The following is a 16,886-nucleotide window of genomic DNA, read 5'->3' as shown; positions in this document are numbered from 1 at the left end:
GGCAATTTTAGGGAATAAGGAATGTGGAGTTATTTTGGGTATAAGGTTATGTAATTGGTATCCTTGTAGATTTGGGATACTTGTTTCCTAGTTTGTAGGAGATTGTATAAGTTTATATATTCCTCTATGTGAGAAGAATATAATCAGAACATTATTCATCCAAAACCTAGAATTTTATCTTGGTATTAGAGCGGGTTTCGACCTGTCTCTTCTCGAAAAAAAAAACCCTAATCCAGTGTATACCCTAGCAGTCAAAATCTGGTGTTCATCAAATCTTGAACCCAGAAATATCAAAGCAGCACCGTAGCCTTTGGAATCAACAAAGCTACGACAAAGTTGAAACAATTTACAACTCAGTCCGTACAATGGCAGAACAAAAAACTGGGGGCATAAATGCACAACTCTGTCAGTAGTCAAATTGCAGCAGCCCAATTTGCAAAGCCCAATCTGCAATGCTGATTTCAGATGCAGCATACTCGAGACTAAAACAGGCCCATTTCTATCCTTAATCAATCAAATTTCAATGGGTGACAACTTAGAAGATTCAGGTAAAATTGATCTTGTTTTAATAATATCCACCAAAAGAGATACTGGTTGGGTAATTGACTATGGAGCTACAGACCATATGGCTTACGATGCATCATTATTTTATCACATGACTTCACCATCTAAGGAAGATGTCATTACAGCCAACGGTGATGTTGCTCCTGTAACGGGAGCGGGTTCTATTTCCCTTACTCCATCTTTGTCTATTCACAATGCATTACTTGTCCCGTCATTATCCAATCATCTACTTTTTGTTGGTCAAGTTACTGAGCAATTAGATTGTGTTGTGTTAATGTTTCCCACTCTTTGCCTACTTCAGGATATCTAGACTCGGGCGATAATTGGGCGTGGTACTAAAAGGAGAAGGTTATATTATGTAGATGATGTATCGACAAGTCGAGTAAATCAAGTGAGCAGTGGCCACCTGAACAAGTATAAGACAATTTGGCTATGGCATCGTTGATTAGGGCATGCATCTTTTGGTTACTTGAAAAAATTGCTTCCGTCTTTATTTCATGGCATTTCAGACTTTGATTTCCAGTGTAATGTTGGGACTCTTGCAAAAGGTCATCGTACTTCTTATCATTTGAGTTTCAGTAAAAGAATATTTCATTTTGAGTTAGTTCATTCTGATGTGTGGGGATCTTCTCCAATATCTACTAATCACGAAGTTCGTTGGTTTGTTATCTTTGTGGATGATTGCACCCGAATGACATGGCTTTATACTATGAAACATAAAAGTGAGGTTGGACAAAATTTTCACCAGTTTTATTGCATGGTTAAAAATCAATACTCTCTTCCCCTTAAGGTTCTTAGGTTAGATAATGGTAGGGAATATCTCAACACTGAACTCTCTCAATTTTTTTAGGAGCACGGCATTATTTTTTAGACTACTTGCCCACAAACTCCACAACAAAATGGTGTTGCAGAGCGCAAAATTAGACATATTTTGGAAACCACTCGAGCACTACTCATTGGTGCCCACGCCCCTCACTCCTATTAGGCGGATGTCGTTCAATAATTCGTTTATCTAATGCACTGAATGCCATCCCGAGTGCATAATTTTCACACTCCTATGGAAGTTTTTGTTGACCATGTGACATTACCATGTGGCATATGTGCAATCTCCACAAAAATCAACGCAGTAAGTTGGACCCATGTGCACTACGTTGTATTTTTCTAGGCTTTAATAATCAGCAAAAGGGGTACCGGTGTTATCACCCACCAAGCATATGTACGTCACCATGGATGTTATATTTTCCTAGCATGAGATGTTTTGTTCTCACTGAACACACCCACTATAATCTTCAGGGGAGATGAGCACAAATGAAGATTATAGTTGGATTGATCTACCAACTATGCAAATGGATGACACTTGCCGTAATAGCATTTGCCAGCCCGCCATGAATTCTAGTGGTCTAGTCGTGGTTTGGAGAAGCCATGAGCCCACTAACTTGAGTACTGTGAGCCCAGCCTCTTGGGTGAGCTAAATTTGGGCTTACCAAGTATGGCAGATAAGACAGGCGGGCTTAAAGGCCTGAAGGCCGAAAGCTTGACAGGTGGGCCTGAGGGCCAAAAGTCTTTTTGAAGACAGCACAAAGATTGGGTCGTGCAGCAGGAAGCCTCAACCTTTAACTACTTTTGACAGCCCAAACACTTCAAGAAATAACCCTCCTCTAATTGTACCCGTCTGTGTCCCCGATGATATCCATGAGGTAAGTTTATCCTAATATGATGAAGCTCATAATTTGACTAACATTGAAAGTACTTATGTATTACCTCCTAGACAAAATCGTGGGAAACCTCATGACAAGTATTCTCCAGATGGAAAAATTAGATATGTTATTGCAAAGTATGTCTATACTCACTGACTGTCTTCCAAGTACCAAGCCTTGGTGAATATAATGGATGGAATCAAAATTCCAACAAAAGTGGAAAAAGCTTTACGTGATCCTTGATGGATGGAAGCAATGGAGGTAGAAATGAAGGCTTTTCAAAAAAATGGAACTTGGAGCGTGGAGTCACTACCACAAGGAAAAAGACCAGTGGGATGCAAATGGGTGTTCACCATCAAACACAAGGGCTATGTAACCATTGACAGATACAAGGCAAGATTGGTAGCCAAGGGGTACACATAGACTTTTGGAGTGGATTATCAGGAAACATTTGCTCCAGTAGCAAAAATGAATACTATTCAGGTTTTGTTGTCTTTAGCAGCTAACTTTGATTGGCGGTTGAAACAATTTGATGTGAAAAATGCTTTTCTACATAGAGACTTGGAGGAAGAAGTATACGTGGAGCTCCCACCTGGGTATGAATTGCAGAATAAAGTAGGAAAGTATGTAGACTACGAAAGGCTCTTTATGGACTCAAACAATCGCCAAGGGCATGGTTTGGAAGATTCACTGATGCAATGAAGAAATATAGGTACCGACAAGGGAATGCGGATCACACTTTGTTTATCAAACGCAAGGGAGGAAAGGTTACCTTGTTGATAATATATGTGGATGACATGATAGTCACATGAGATGATACATAGGAAATGGAGAGATTACATAAGTATCTCTATTTAGAGTTTGAGATGAAAGATTTATGAGGTTTAAAGTACTTCTTGGGAATTGAAGTTGCTCGTTCCCGTGACGGTATTTACTTATCTTAACGGAATTATATTTTGGATCTTTTGTCTGAGACTGGGATGTTGGCATGCAAACCAGCAGAAACCCCTATAGTTCAAAATCATCATTTGGCTATCTACCTAGATCAGGTTCTAACAAACAGGGAAAGATACCAAAGGTTAATAGGAAGGTTGATTTACTTATCTCTCATGAGACCAGATATTGCATATGTTGTTAGTGTAGTAAGTCAATTTATGCACTCTCCGAGTGAAGATCACATGGCTGCTGTTATGTAGATATTGAGTTATTTGAAAGGTGCACCTGGAAAAGGGTTGATTTTCAAGAAACATGGGCATATGGAGGTAAAAGGGTACACTGATGTTGATTGGGCCGAGAACATTACTGATAGACGCTCTACGTCAGGGTACTTTACATTTGTTGCAGGAAACCTTGTGACTTGAAGGAGCAAGAAACAGAATGTGGTAGCGAGGTCCACGGCAGAGGCTAAATACCGTGGGATGGCGCATGGGATTTGTGAGTTGTTATGGCTGAAGATTCTTCTTACGAAGATTGGGATCAAGCCATGTGGAGCAATGTTTTTATATTGTGAAATTCAGGCTATGCGAGAAATAGCTAATAATCTAGTTCAGCATGATCATACAAAACATGTTGAGGTGGATAGACATTTTATCAAAGAAAAGTTGGATGTTAAGTTAATTGATATTCTATACGTAAGATCCGAAGACCAGCTGGCTGACGTGTTAACGCATGTAGTGGCGACAAGGGTGTTTCATAACTCACTTGACAAGTTGGGCCTAGGTAATATCTACGCACCAACTTACGTGGGAGTGTTGCGTGAGGCAACTTTAGGGAATAAGGAATGGGGAGTTATTTTGGGTATAAAGTTATGTAATTGGTATCCTTGTAGATTTGGGATACTTGTTTCCTAGTTTGTAGGAGATTGTATAAGTTTATATATTCCTCTATGTGAGAAGAATAGAATAAGAACATTATTCATCCAAAACCTAGAATTTTATCTAATTCCACGTTTGATTTCTTAACATAGCAAAGAAGCGTATTTTACTAACAAGGAATAGAGAGTGCGGCAAAAGAGAATGAAAAGATTGTAGGGATTTCTCAATGGTATTCACCCATTTCGGGTTCAGATAGGCTACGTGGAATTTCAACATGCTCGTGGTCATAGTCAAACAGACTTAACAACTCAAAGCATCGAACCTGGACCTCCCACATTTTTATGAGATGTGCTGGTCCCCTTAGAGAAAAATAACTAGTAACCAAATTTTTATGGTAGTAATTTTACTATAAAGAATTGTTATTGACATCCTAAAAATCTTATTTTGCATTCCAAACTTTTTATAATTAGAAAAAAAATTACACTGAATGAGTGTAGAATGAAATTTGTAAAATGATAATAATAGCTTGCTATAATATCTATAAAACATTTTCCATGGCAGGCAGCTAGGCAACTATGGAGTCTCTCTGTCCCCCCGCAGGAGTTATCGCATCCACAAGATTGTCATTCAAACCTCCCAAAACCCAGTCTCAGACCCCGACTCCCAACCTCCGATTCCCCTTCTCACCAACCCTCAACAACCCCTTTAATTTCTCTTCATTTTCCTTCACTTCTTGCCCTTGTTTCTCCGTTAAAACATCATGTGCTGCTTCAACTTCAGCGACAGCATCGCCTTCCACTTCTCTTCCTTCGTCTTCCGCTTCCAGCGACAACCGCCATTGGGTGGTGCTCATGGAGGCTCCTCCGCAAGGGGCGGCGATTTCCAGACAGCTAGTTATTGAATACTATGTCGAAACCCTTCGAACCGTTTTGGGCAAGTGGGTATGCCGTAACTTATTTCCTTTATTTTGCTACTGCTTGGAGTTTCGCCTGAGTTGTGGTTTGATGTTGGTTTTTTCAGTGAGAAGGATGCTCAAATGTGTATATATGATGCTGCTTGGGATACCCATTTCGGGTTTTGTTGTGATATTGACGAAGAAACTTCCTGCAAGCTCGCACGTAAGTTCGATTCTTTTTTACTCTATTTGTTATTGAATTGGTTTTTCTGCAGAGTAGATGTTAGTGTTTTATATATGTTGTGGTTTTGATGAAATGAGTGAGTACTTCAGCAGATATAATATGTTTAATCAGATAATGAGTTTTTTTGAGGTTCGTTGTTCTCAGTGTTGAATGACTAAATTCATTTTATGAAATTGTTGTAGGTTTACCGGGGGTTTTGTTGGTTAAGCCTGACCCGGATTATGTTTCTCAAAAGAAGGATTATAGTCCCCCAAATGTTAAGTCAAGTAATATGTCGTCCTCTCGAAGTGGAAGTGCTTTGTTGTTTCCTCTTTTGAATACAAAAAGGTGGCTTGTTAGAATGGATAAACCCAGCATTGGGGTTGTTACAAAGGCACAAATGGTGGATTATTATGCTCAAATACTAACAAAGGTCTTGGGGAAGTAAGTATTGGATTATGAGCATCAACGCTGTTGCCTTTCTTATACTACTTTGTTTTTCTAATTTGTGTTTCATTTTTTCGGTAGTGAGAAGGATGCACAAATGTGTATTTATCATGTTTCCTGGCAATCTAACTTTGGGTTCTGTTGTGAACTTGATGAAGAGTGTGCACAGGAAGTTGCTGGTTAGTGTATGCTCTTAATTTCTCTGTGCCACATTTGTGTTAATACACCTGTCCTCTTGATGGCTCATGATCCTATATGCTGCAGGTGTTCCTGGGGTTTTATCTGTTGAGCCTGACAAGAATTGGGAGTCGGAGAATAAAGATTATGGAGGTTTTTACTTTTCTAACTTGGATGTGATCTTTCACGAACAATATCTTTTGTGGTTGTCATCTTAGAATTAGATATAAGATCTTCTAACTCATTGTTAAGTAAGAACTTTGCTTTTTGATTTGAGATTTTGAATGCCTTTTGAACCTAAGATCTGCTTCTTCTTGTGACTTATGTCCATGCAGAAAATATGATAGCACACTTGTTTTGTGACTGCTTAATACTTTTAGACAATTTAAATCTGTGAGTGTAATGTTATCCAAGAGACTGGAATTAAAAGGTTATGTAGATTAATGGGACTTGGGGACTTTGGTGACTTGATATAGCAAATTTTCCCAGAAGTTCTTAAGATGTATGACTTGGGAGTATAAAATATAAAAATCACGACTATTTTTGTCCTGGAAATAAAAGGTTTGAATTTTGGTATGGGTAGAAAATGGTGTAAATGAGATGAACCACATGGAGAAAGCAGAAGGAAAATATTACTACCGACAAATTTTAGGTTATCTGACCAACCTGTGAAAAAAGAGCTTCATTTTTAATAGGTCATGTCTTCCTGGTGTTCTTCAAATTATTTTGGTTGTTCATTTTTTACCAATGCTAAGTATTTGGAGAAGCTTGGTGGATTATTTGATGGAGCTTGACCCTTCATTGGACAGTGGTTATCTTCTAAGTTATGAAGTTCATTCCTGATTTTTCTTCCACTAAATGATGGGATCAGTTATACCACGTTTACCAAGTGGTAGAAAATCCGTGTTTCTTGATGTTTTGAATATGACTCTTTGTCACATTAAGTACTTCTGTTTCATCTGTGGAATGCTATGTTTCTCGATGTTTCGAATACAAAGTTTTCGATTCCTGAAGAAAATATGAATGGTTATAAACAAACTGACATTAATACTATTAAGGACAAATTTATAGACTGTGGTGACTATTTACTTTGCTTTTCGTTTCAAGAAACCAATTTTTTATAGTTTGATTTAATATTTGTTAGGTTAGGTCTGTTTCTATTTGATGGCATCAATGCTATCATTGAACACTATCTTCCACTGTAAACATTTATATGAGTTAGCGGTGCGTTTCTCAGGTAGTTATTTACAGAATTCTACCAATCTCTCAACTTCTGGAGCGACAAGTGAAACAGCCCCCACAAAAACAAAGAAACTGTTTGTGACTGGTATGTTGCAAATTCAATTCTGGTCTTAAACTTTCATTTATTTGAACAGGATTCCTTTGCACCCTATTCATTGTAATTATTCATAAGATCTCGATCTTCATAACTTTTTATAGCTGCTTTTTTCCTCATTACATATTCCCTTAAAAGGATATTGCTTTCTGAACAGGCCTATCGTTTTATACATCCGAGAAAACCCTCCGTGCTGCATTTGAAGGCTATGGAGAGCTTGTTGAAGGTACTACCCTTTTATTTATAGCTTAAAACGGGGTTTCTGATTTCCTGGAATTGGTATGCTCGTGCTGATGAACTGCTTTTCTCAACAGTTAAAATAATAATGGACAAAATTTCTAAAAGGTCCAAAGGTTATGCATTCATAGAATACACCACTGAGGAAGCTGCTAGTGTAGCTCTCAAAGAGATGAATGGCAAGGCAAGTTTCAACAAGGTTTTCGTTTTGTATAAATCCGATCTCAATAAATCAAACACACAGGCCTAGTCTTGTAACCCTCGAGAAAGATAAAAGCTTAGCCTATTTTGTGTTAATGTTGCCTGCAGATCATAAATGGCTGGATGATAGTCGTTGACGTTGCCAAGACCAGCCCTCCAAGATACAGTAGCAGGGGCCAGACCAGACCAGCAGCAACCAGATGAAAGAGAGAGGAAGTTATAGAGAGATTTGCCACCGAGAAATGAATTACTCTGTACTACAGTGAATTCCTTTAACCTTTGATACTTGATAGTAACCATTTTACATTTCAAAAGAAATAGATTGAATTATTATAGGGATTAAATTGAGTTCTTAATGGATTGTTGAGTAAAAGTGGTTTAAGGGTGGTTTTGTTTGGATTATCACTCAAATAATCCAACTCGTCTTCACAAAAATTTACTCTTTTAAGTCCATAATAACTTTAGTATGAAAAGCGTTTAGGATTACAAAATAAGCACACAAAAAAGCACTTGAAGTGTTATTTTCAACATTCGGAGCATTTTTTAACTCATCTTGGCAAACATGATAAAAAATGTTCTTGGTGGTCTAAAAGTATTTTTAGTTATTTTAAAAGTACTTACGAATATAACTGGTATTACTACTCTAATTTACACTATGAGAATGAGTGGTGATTGAACCCAGAAGGCTGGAAAAAAAAAAAAAAGTAGTAGGCTTTAATCACTAAAAAAGCAATCCACCGCTTGCAATGGTTACATAAAGTCGAAAATGTTATGGAACTGCAGGATTAATTACATACAAGTCCAAAAAGTTTGCCATCTTTACAGAATGGAAAATTTCTTAAATGGAAATTGCACTAATAAGGTTAATTAGAAGGTCAATTAATTTTGAATGGAGCATCTTGAACTGTATCATATGAATTTTTTTTTTCTTTTTTTTTCTTTTTCTAACCTGTAAAACCTAATGCTCTTGACTCTTGAGTAAAGTACATGTATATGTATATATAAATCATCGCAGCTTCTTTCCACCAAAATCTGATTTCAAATGGAGAAGAAAACCACCGTCGCCTCTTCATTTTGTCTCCTTCTTTTATGTGTTGCCGCTTTTGCTGGTTAGTCAAATAACTTAATTATTATTGAATTTTCAACATTACAATTCTATTTTCATTAATTTGGATATTTACTCTGTTTTTTTTTTTAAATGCTTTGTACATGTAGTAGCAGAAGTTCTTGCGGCACACCACCACCGCCACCACCATCAACGCCGCAGAAATGATGGTTCTATGAAATTTTTCGTGCTCGGGGACTCGTATGTTGATACTGGGAATATCAGAAAATCTGTGTCTCCTTCATGGAAGGAACCTTATGGGATCACTTTTCCTGGAAAGCCAGCCGGCCGGTTTTCCGATGGTCGTGTGCTCACCGATTATTTAGGTTTGGTTTCCTACTCTCTCAACTCAAGAGTCTTTTTCGTTAGATTTAAATAGAATGATTACGGTCTAGTAATATTATCTTTACTTGTTGTATGTGAGGTTTTTAAGTTTGAATTTTGTGAATGAAATTATTATTGACATTCTAAAATTTTTATTTTGCACTTCAAATTTTCTCCGTTTAAGAAAAAAATATACTTCTAAAGAACATAGAATGACATTTATAAAATGAAATGTTAAAAGTTTAATATAATAAAAAATAAAGTAAAAATAATAATAGAAAACTGACTCACGTCTGTCACATAGACACACTCTCCCTTCTCTCCCTCATATTTCTTAAACTGACTATTTCTGAAACTGAACACGGGTATTACACTATTTTTTAAACTAAGAATTAACTATTTATGAAAACTAAACATGATTACTATTACTATTTCCTAAACTGAATACGGATAATATCACTATTTCTTAAACTGAATACTGATAGTATCATTATTTCTTGAACTGAACACTAACTTTTTTTTTTTAAACTCAACACAGGTTGGCGTGCGCATTGCACCAGCTTTTGGTTGAGTTTTTTCTTTTCCTTTTCTTTCTTTAGTCCTTACCTAAAGTTATTATATGACTTTTGGTAAAATTCAAAGTTTTGAAATCATTTTCCTTAGTTTTCTTTTTTTTTCCCTCTACTTTTAAAGTGTAGATGTATCGTTGTATCGGAAATAGAATAATGTATGAATGAGCATCCTAGCATATGGTAGTATAAATTTCAGTTTTGCTTCTAATTAAGGCTTATTAATTGAATTGCTCTATGATACTGTCATTTAGTCTCACTTTTATTTTGAAATTGAATTTGTCTCAGTTTATTCTCTGTCAAAATCGAGCTATTTCACTTTATTTACGCCCACGTTAGGTGAGATTTGGCAATTTTAGAGGTTTATAGAGTCTAAAAATTTCATACCTCGCCAACAACAATGGCTCATCTTTGGCAGCATGGTATGAAATGTCTCATCTGTCTTTTCGTTTAACTTTCATGAGACATAATTGACGGAAATGGGCGAAATGCTCAATTTTGGTACTTTCAAGAACAAAGTGAGACAAATCCAATTTCAAAGAGTAAAATGAAACTAAAAGATCAATAATTAAGTTTCTAATTAATGATATGTTGCAATTTATGTGTATATGCAGCTGAATACTTGGGTCTAAGACCTCCAGTTCCTTACGCATTGAGAAAAGAAGCGAACATATCGGAAGTGGAGAAGGGAATGAACTTCGCATATGGAGGTACGGGAGTTTTCGATACGTTGGTGAGTGAACCAAACTTGACCACCCAAATCGACTTTTTCCAACAGCTAGTTGAACAAGAAAAACTGTATGCCAAAGGCGACCTAATTAAATCGTCCATAGCTCTCGTGTCAGTTGCGGGGAACGACTACGCAACTCATATGGTTAAAACAGGCAATGGCAGTGAGGTAAGTGGTGGTTAACCTAACTCTATTTAATGTGTGTGTGTGTAGTTTTAAATTTTGATGCGTTTTGGTGATACATGCTAATGTTTTAAAGACGTGTTTTTGAGATGAATACTATTTAGTTCCTTAGTCGGAAAATTGAGTGTGATACCAATAATATAGAAATCAATTTTCTACAGTTGGTTGGAAAATCCAAGTGCTATTAGGGTGATTCTTATTTTTAATTTCAATATATTGAACTTATGAGTGTGAACACACATATATAATAAATGACAAGAGAGGATAAAAAATAGGTAATCAATCATAAAATACAGAAGTAGACATGCCCCACATTAAATATATAAAACACACCCATATCAAACTCACACCACTATAACAATAAAATAATACAAATCAAACTCACAATGGTTGATTTATATATATAAACATCACACTCACCTAAACCATTGAGAAATGCCTTGCATGCTTATGATTAATTAATGAGATTTTCCTTCAAATAAGTGATACAAAGATTATTAATGGCTTTAAAAAAAATTGAACATTTTTTTAATCAAGTATACAACTATTTTAGGGTTCTTGGCATGGCTACAATTATATATTGGATTGTGAGGCTTGCTGCTAACTCCAGCACTGATATTCCTCCAAATGACAGGATTTGGCAGAGTTCACCAAATCGGTTGTTAAGCAGATTGCTGTAGATTTGAGGCGTATACGTGATTTGGGAGTGCCAAAAATAGCGGTTACTGCAGTAGAGCCCATGGGATGTATTCCGCGCTTAACTTCCTTTCTTTCCTATCAGAACTGCAATGAATCGCTCAACTTGGCTTCAGTGTTCCACAACCAAGTTTTGCGCCAAAACGTGGAACAGTTGAATAAGGAGTCAAACAATTCTGCATTTGTAATCTTGGATCTCTATGACGCATTTTCGTCTGCAATTAATCCCCAAAAAGACCATCAAGGTACGTAACTGCATTTAATGGGAGCTGTTATTGACACTCCACTCCACAAAAGTCATCATGCGAAAAAACAAGAGGAAAAATTTGTGTAGAAAGGAATGTAGTACGTATGACATATTTAACAATGGATGATACATGAACCACCAAGTAGCTGACCATCGATCTCTTTAGTTCCTCCTCTATTTTAGATCAAGTAACTGTTGCGTGGTACTGGACTACGCGCACTAGGCAACGTCTCATCTACATGTTATCGTATAAAGGTCGTACGCAGTGCACAAGGCTCCCGCTTTAAGCAGGGTCTGGGAGAGGTGAATGTCGGCTAGCCTTACCCCCATTTATGGAGAGGCTGCTCTTAGTTGCTGCATAATCTATGCATTCTGTGACATGCTTGTTTTTGAGAATTCAAGTAGTTGATTGAGCATATGCTTTCTTGGTGTATCAGGAAACACGACGTTCCAGATTGATGAACCACTAAAACCATGCTGTGTGGGGGTGAGCAGCGAGTACTCATGCGGTAGTGTGGACGGGAGTACGGGAGCAAAGAAGTACAGCATATGCAGTCATCCCGAACGGTCTTTCTTTTGGGACACGGTGCACCCCTCGCAGAATGGCTGGCATGCTGTTTATTCCTCTTTGAAATCTTCTCTTCATCAGTTGTATTCGTGATTTGGTTATGCGCAAGTACGTAGTTATATCAACAATCAGAGCTTCCCCTAAGACTGCAACTAGACAAAGAATTTCTGTACGAATTGACATGATAATATGACATTATGTGTCACCATTTGAAATCTTCGTGCGGTACTACAATAAGCTATTAAGGGGTTCCAAAGATCGATCACAATTTAAAATCTATTTACAAAAGAATTTTCCTCCAGCGTTTTCAAGTTTCATAGACGTTGGCGTTGAATCTTTTTTATTGGTGTGCATACAATGAGATTGTGTTGCGTAGAAAATCAAATTCAAATTCAACGCCAACATCTATGAAACTTGAAGATGGTGTCGTGCTTCTCAACTAGGCTACAAGATTATTGTTCAAAAATGTCACGAATGCTATTATGTTCATTTGTTTTGTTATTCCACCCCTTTTTCATTATTTCGAGAGAGTAGTATTGAAACAACTTTAGCATATACGTATGTATTACTGCTCCAAAGGCAACAACTTTAGCTTTGCAATACGTACACTTGCTACTTTTTAGGTTAAACTACTTAAATACTTGGTCATGCTTATTCATAACTTGATCAACGAGCAACCACAGCATGATTTTGTTTGGAAAATTCAGCCTTGTTACTTGCAGATCCAAATCCAGGTAACTGCTGCTTCTCGCCGCGACCTCCGTGCTCAGTCTCTTCGTCGATAGTCTCCAATCTTTTTCCAAAAGTAGGCCTCCGCTCCATGCGCACAAGGCGCGGTGGTGCTGCTTCTTGCAGACTTATGACACTTGATGACCTTGACATGTATCTTCCTCCAAATAAATTCACTAGCTAGCTTGCTTGATGTTTTCTTTGATCAACTCTTGGTGAATAAGCAGAACACGCAGACCGTTTTATATGGAAAGAAAGCATCCACAACTTCAATTGGATCTATGCGTCATGCGTCATATGTTCTGCTGTTATTCTTTTTTTCTTTTCTTTTTCAAATACATAAATTATATATATATATATATATATTTGCTTTATCATCAAGGAAATCAAATCTGTATGCTTGGTTTTATATATGTATATATTATTTTGAAAGGAAATGCCAAAGTGGATTTACCATATCTATATACGGATTATTTTGAAATGAACAAATAGCTTTCGGCACAAGTGAATCATACCTAAGTGTTGAATTAGCCAACTTTAAAGGGCTTCTTCAGGAGTAATTATCTTTCCAAAGTACCAAATCATATATGGTGACTCAACTTGCTGGTCAAATTGGAAGGTCCTGATGCCATGCATTACTAATACGTAACACAAATTGGCCAATGAAATTAAACTACCAGCTATTGGATGTGCACAGTTATGCCATTTCAATCCGATTACGATATTCTCTTTGATCAACTGACAACCATATATAATCATTATTCGTGATACAAGCACTTTGTAAGAATCCATAGGAGATCAATATTCTCATTAAAGTAATAGTTTGTATATATGCTCCCACTTGTTAGATGGATGACAAGGAATTGAATATGTTCTTTTTTTTTTATTGATTTTTTTAGGCTTCTTTTTAGCTATGCTCCCAGAAACTCGATTTTGGTCTCATTGTGCCCCTTATAACTCAAAATTCATCATTTTATACCTTGAAACTCAACATTCGCTTCACTCAGGAGGGATTCCGTCTAATATGTTAAATAGATGTCAAATTTAATAACGTGTCTTAAAAACAACTTATGTGGCATTCATGTGGAATAAAAGAAGAAGGGTTTTTTGGTCAAATTCTCTCGTTACTTATTTTTTAATTAAAAACTTAATGAATAAGTGAAGTGGCAACTTAGTTCGACCACAACAACATACCAAGTTTGGCAAGAAAAAGAATAAGTTGTCCATTTTACGGGAACTTATCGTACCAAAATTTATATACAAATTACCGTATTAAACTTTTAGTATGACAAAGTTGATTACTATTACAGCGCTAAATTTCTGTATACCGAATATTTTCACTCTGACTGGGTTAACATTTACTCATTAGAAGAACTCAGAGAGAGAGAGAGAGAGAGAGAGAGAGAGAGAGAGAGAGAGTTGAGAGGATGAGGAGGAGAAAGCCCACCGAAGTATGAGACTTTGTACATATAGCACTCTAGCAGAGTCGGAGCAGTACAACAACTTGGTCACTGCTTCAGCTTTTACTAAAAGTGCCAAAGGGGCCGGAAGTCACAAAAGCGCCAACGAAGTTGGGATAAATGTCCATATTTAAAAGGCGTCCTTTATATGTCACCAATACGTAAATATAACGTTATTATTATTTTATTTTCTCTCTTTTTAGTGTAAAGTGGAAGCTCACCTAGAATAATATTGAGCCTTGGGCCATTCGGCCTTGTGGTAAAATTGACCTGGGTATTCATTACCTAGTGAGCCCTATATTTTGGCCCAACAACAGTAAAAAATATGTGCTCATATCGTTTACCTCGATGATAAGCCCTATAATTCCACAGGCTGGTTTGTGTTAGGATTTTGACGACATTTCCTAAGCAGATAGAAAATTGGTCAGTTCAATTTAAAACTTGGATTGAATCACAATAAGTGACCTAATGGTAAGGATATAAACTACGGCTCTCCAATAAACAAAAATATGTGGGAGGTTTCGGATTCGATGCTTTGAGCTGGCAAGTCTACTTGACTATGGCCACGAGTAAGGTGAAATTCTCTATAGCCTCTTCGAGAGTGGGTAACCGTGACTTACCATAAGTTGTCATATTTTTTTTTTATTTAAAAAAATCTAATATTTGGATTGGATTTGTCTAATTAAGTTTTGGCATCTAGATATAAGTAGATTACGATGAAAAACAACTTTCCATGGTGCATCAGCAGTTATATAGTTTTGGAAACTTTGTCTTTTGTTACACATGGACGCCTTTGGCAACTCCATTCATTTTGATTTGTCAAATTGCCAATGACTAAGATCCTCTAATTTTATATTCTTCTTCGGAAATTTTGTCTTGAGGCATTTGACAACCAATTTTATTTGGATGAATTTGCCGTTGTCTCTGTCTGATATGATATATTAACAAACAACTCACTCATTTTACAACATTAATACAACCCACTCTCTTTCCCTCGGCACACTTTCCCTCACTCTCACTTTCCCTCTTCCCGTTAATATCGACTCATTTTATAACATTAATATAATCCACTTACATCCCCACCTACTCTCTTTCCCTTGGTACACACTCTCTCTCCCCTCTTTCCGTTAATATCGACTCATTTTATAATATTATATAATCCACATACATCCGCACCTACTCTCTTTCCCTCAGTACACACACACACACTCTCTCTCTCCCCTCTTTCCATTAATATCGACTCATTTTATAACATTAATATAATCCACATACATCCTCACCTACTCTCTTTTCCTCGGTATACACACACACAACACACACACACACACACTCTCTCTCTCTCTCTCTCTCTCTCTCACGTTAATATCCACTCATTTTCAGGGCTGGGCCTACGGGGGTGCAAGTGGTGCCACCTCACAGGGCCCCCGATTTTTCAATTGTGCATGTATATACGTATATATAGTAGTATGTGTAGATTATTACAAACTTGAGTCTTAGCTCAAGTGGGATTATTGCTTCTTTATGCCTAGGGAATGTGTTCAAAACTCGTCTCCATCATTTTTTCAGTTTATTTTTATTAAATGTATAAGCTTCCACAAAATAATATAAAAATTCCACACAAAAACATGAAAATTCAAACCCTGACCCTCTAAATAGTTAAGGAACAATAATACGTCACATTTCCACTTGTTGATTTGTTATTTTTGTTTGTGCTATTAGAATTTATAAAAGCTCAATTGAATCAGAAAAATAAAAAAATAAAAAAATTCTTAGTACTTTTTAGGGCCTCAATTTCACTTTCGCACAGGGCGCCTGAAATCTTAGGGCCGACTCTGCTCATTTTACAACACTAGTATGGTCCACATACACTCCCCACTCACTCTCTTTCCCTCGGGACACTCTCCCTCACTCTCACTTTCCCTCTTCGCTGGGTGGTGGTTTTGGTACTCTGTTGGTGGTGTCACGCAAAAAAGACAAGGGAGGGTTCCAGTGTTTCACAGAGAAGAAGAAGAGTGCAAGAATGTTGAGGACACTAGTGTAGAATGAAGAAGATTGAGGAGAAGTTTTATAAGAAAAAAAAGAAAACACCCAAAACGCCCAGAACCCCCTAAGGCGCGCCTCAACCACTTCTAGTGAGTTTTCACCTACTCCGAAGCCTCCTAAGCACGTACCTTGGCCCTTTTTTTATTTTTTTTATTTTTTTGAAACACTATAAAGTAATAAATAATGCTTTTAGGGTGGTATGATAGATTATAAAAAAGTTCCAATTTAACGATGGTTAATGTCAACAACCATGCATTATTAAAGCCTAAAAATACATGTATTGGTGTTTAATGGTGCAACGTGAAGGTTTGAGGTGGTGCATGTTTGTTAACATGCATGCATAAAATAACTCTGATTAAGCCAAAAACAAAGACCACGGATCAACATCTTCTTGTATAGAATAAAGCCTAAGCTGAAGACAAAAAACACTGCTACAAACCTACAATTCTAAGCTTCCGATGTATTACAACTGACTTGTTGTGTGGCTCAGCTCAATTCTCTCACCACATAATATAAATATCGATGTATTTGAAAAAATACAACATGTTATAAATAGACAAAAGTTAGAGAGATAACATTTCTTAGGACAAGAGCGTAGTAGGAGCAAAATATCACACTATAACTTTAGTAGCTATAACACA

At 36.8% G+C, this 16,886-nt stretch overlaps 2 protein-coding genes across 2 annotated transcripts; both read left to right on the top strand.

Moving 5' to 3' along the window:
* Nucleotides 1–4,587: 4,587 nt before the first annotated feature.
* Nucleotides 4,588–7,964, top strand: LOC103408662 (organelle RRM domain-containing protein 1, chloroplastic). Its single transcript, XM_008347500.4, has 9 exons — nt 4,588–5,012; nt 5,096–5,193; nt 5,397–5,637; nt 5,722–5,819; nt 5,905–5,970; nt 7,055–7,144; nt 7,311–7,379; nt 7,468–7,574; nt 7,700–7,964. Exons 1-9 carry the CDS (start codon nt 4,651–4,653, stop codon nt 7,793–7,795), a joined length of 1,227 nt encoding a protein of 408 aa, XP_008345722.2. The 5' UTR covers nt 4,588–4,650; the 3' UTR covers nt 7,796–7,964.
* A 478-nt stretch (nt 7,965–8,442) lies between these two features.
* LOC103408653 (GDSL esterase/lipase At5g03610-like) lies at nt 8,443–12,228 on the top strand. Its single transcript, XM_008347489.4, has 5 exons — nt 8,443–8,700; nt 8,807–9,022; nt 10,204–10,487; nt 11,137–11,443; nt 11,883–12,228. Exons 1-5 carry the CDS (start codon nt 8,634–8,636, stop codon nt 12,104–12,106), a joined length of 1,098 nt encoding a protein of 365 aa, XP_008345711.3. The 5' UTR covers nt 8,443–8,633; the 3' UTR covers nt 12,107–12,228.
* The last annotated feature ends 4,658 nt before the right edge of the window (nt 12,229–16,886 follow it).

Source organism: Malus domestica, chromosome 02 (assembly GCF_042453785.1).
Source record: "Malus domestica chromosome 02, GDT2T_hap1".
NCBI lineage: Eukaryota > Viridiplantae > Streptophyta > Magnoliopsida > Rosales > Rosaceae > Malus > Malus domestica.
Note: the sequence above shows the minus strand (reverse complement) of the source record. Positions and strands in the feature narration are given on the sequence as shown.

What these genes read in the sequence shown, in the direction of transcription:
- LOC103408662 (XM_008347500.4), top strand. Translation starts at nt 4,651, where the DNA reads ATGGAGTCTCTCTGTCCCCCCGCAGGAGTTATCGCATCCACAAGATTG. An exon ending in CTAACAAAGGTCTTGGGGAA is followed by an intron (nt 5,638 to 5,721) that starts GTAAGTATTGGA and finishes TTTTTTCGGTAG; the next exon opens with TGAGAAGGATGCACAAATGT. An exon ending in TCAAAGAGATGAATGGCAAG is followed by an intron (nt 7,575 to 7,699) that starts GCAAGTTTCAAC and finishes TGTTGCCTGCAG; the next exon opens with ATCATAAATGGCTGGATGAT.
- LOC103408653 (XM_008347489.4), top strand. Translation starts at nt 8,634, where the DNA reads ATGGAGAAGAAAACCACCGTCGCCTCTTCATTTTGTCTCCTTCTTTTA. An exon ending in TGTGCTCACCGATTATTTAG is followed by an intron (nt 9,023 to 10,203) that starts GTTTGGTTTCCT and finishes GTGTATATGCAG; the next exon opens with CTGAATACTTGGGTCTAAGA. An exon ending in TCCCCAAAAAGACCATCAAG is followed by an intron (nt 11,444 to 11,882) that starts GTACGTAACTGC and finishes TTGGTGTATCAG; the next exon opens with GAAACACGACGTTCCAGATT.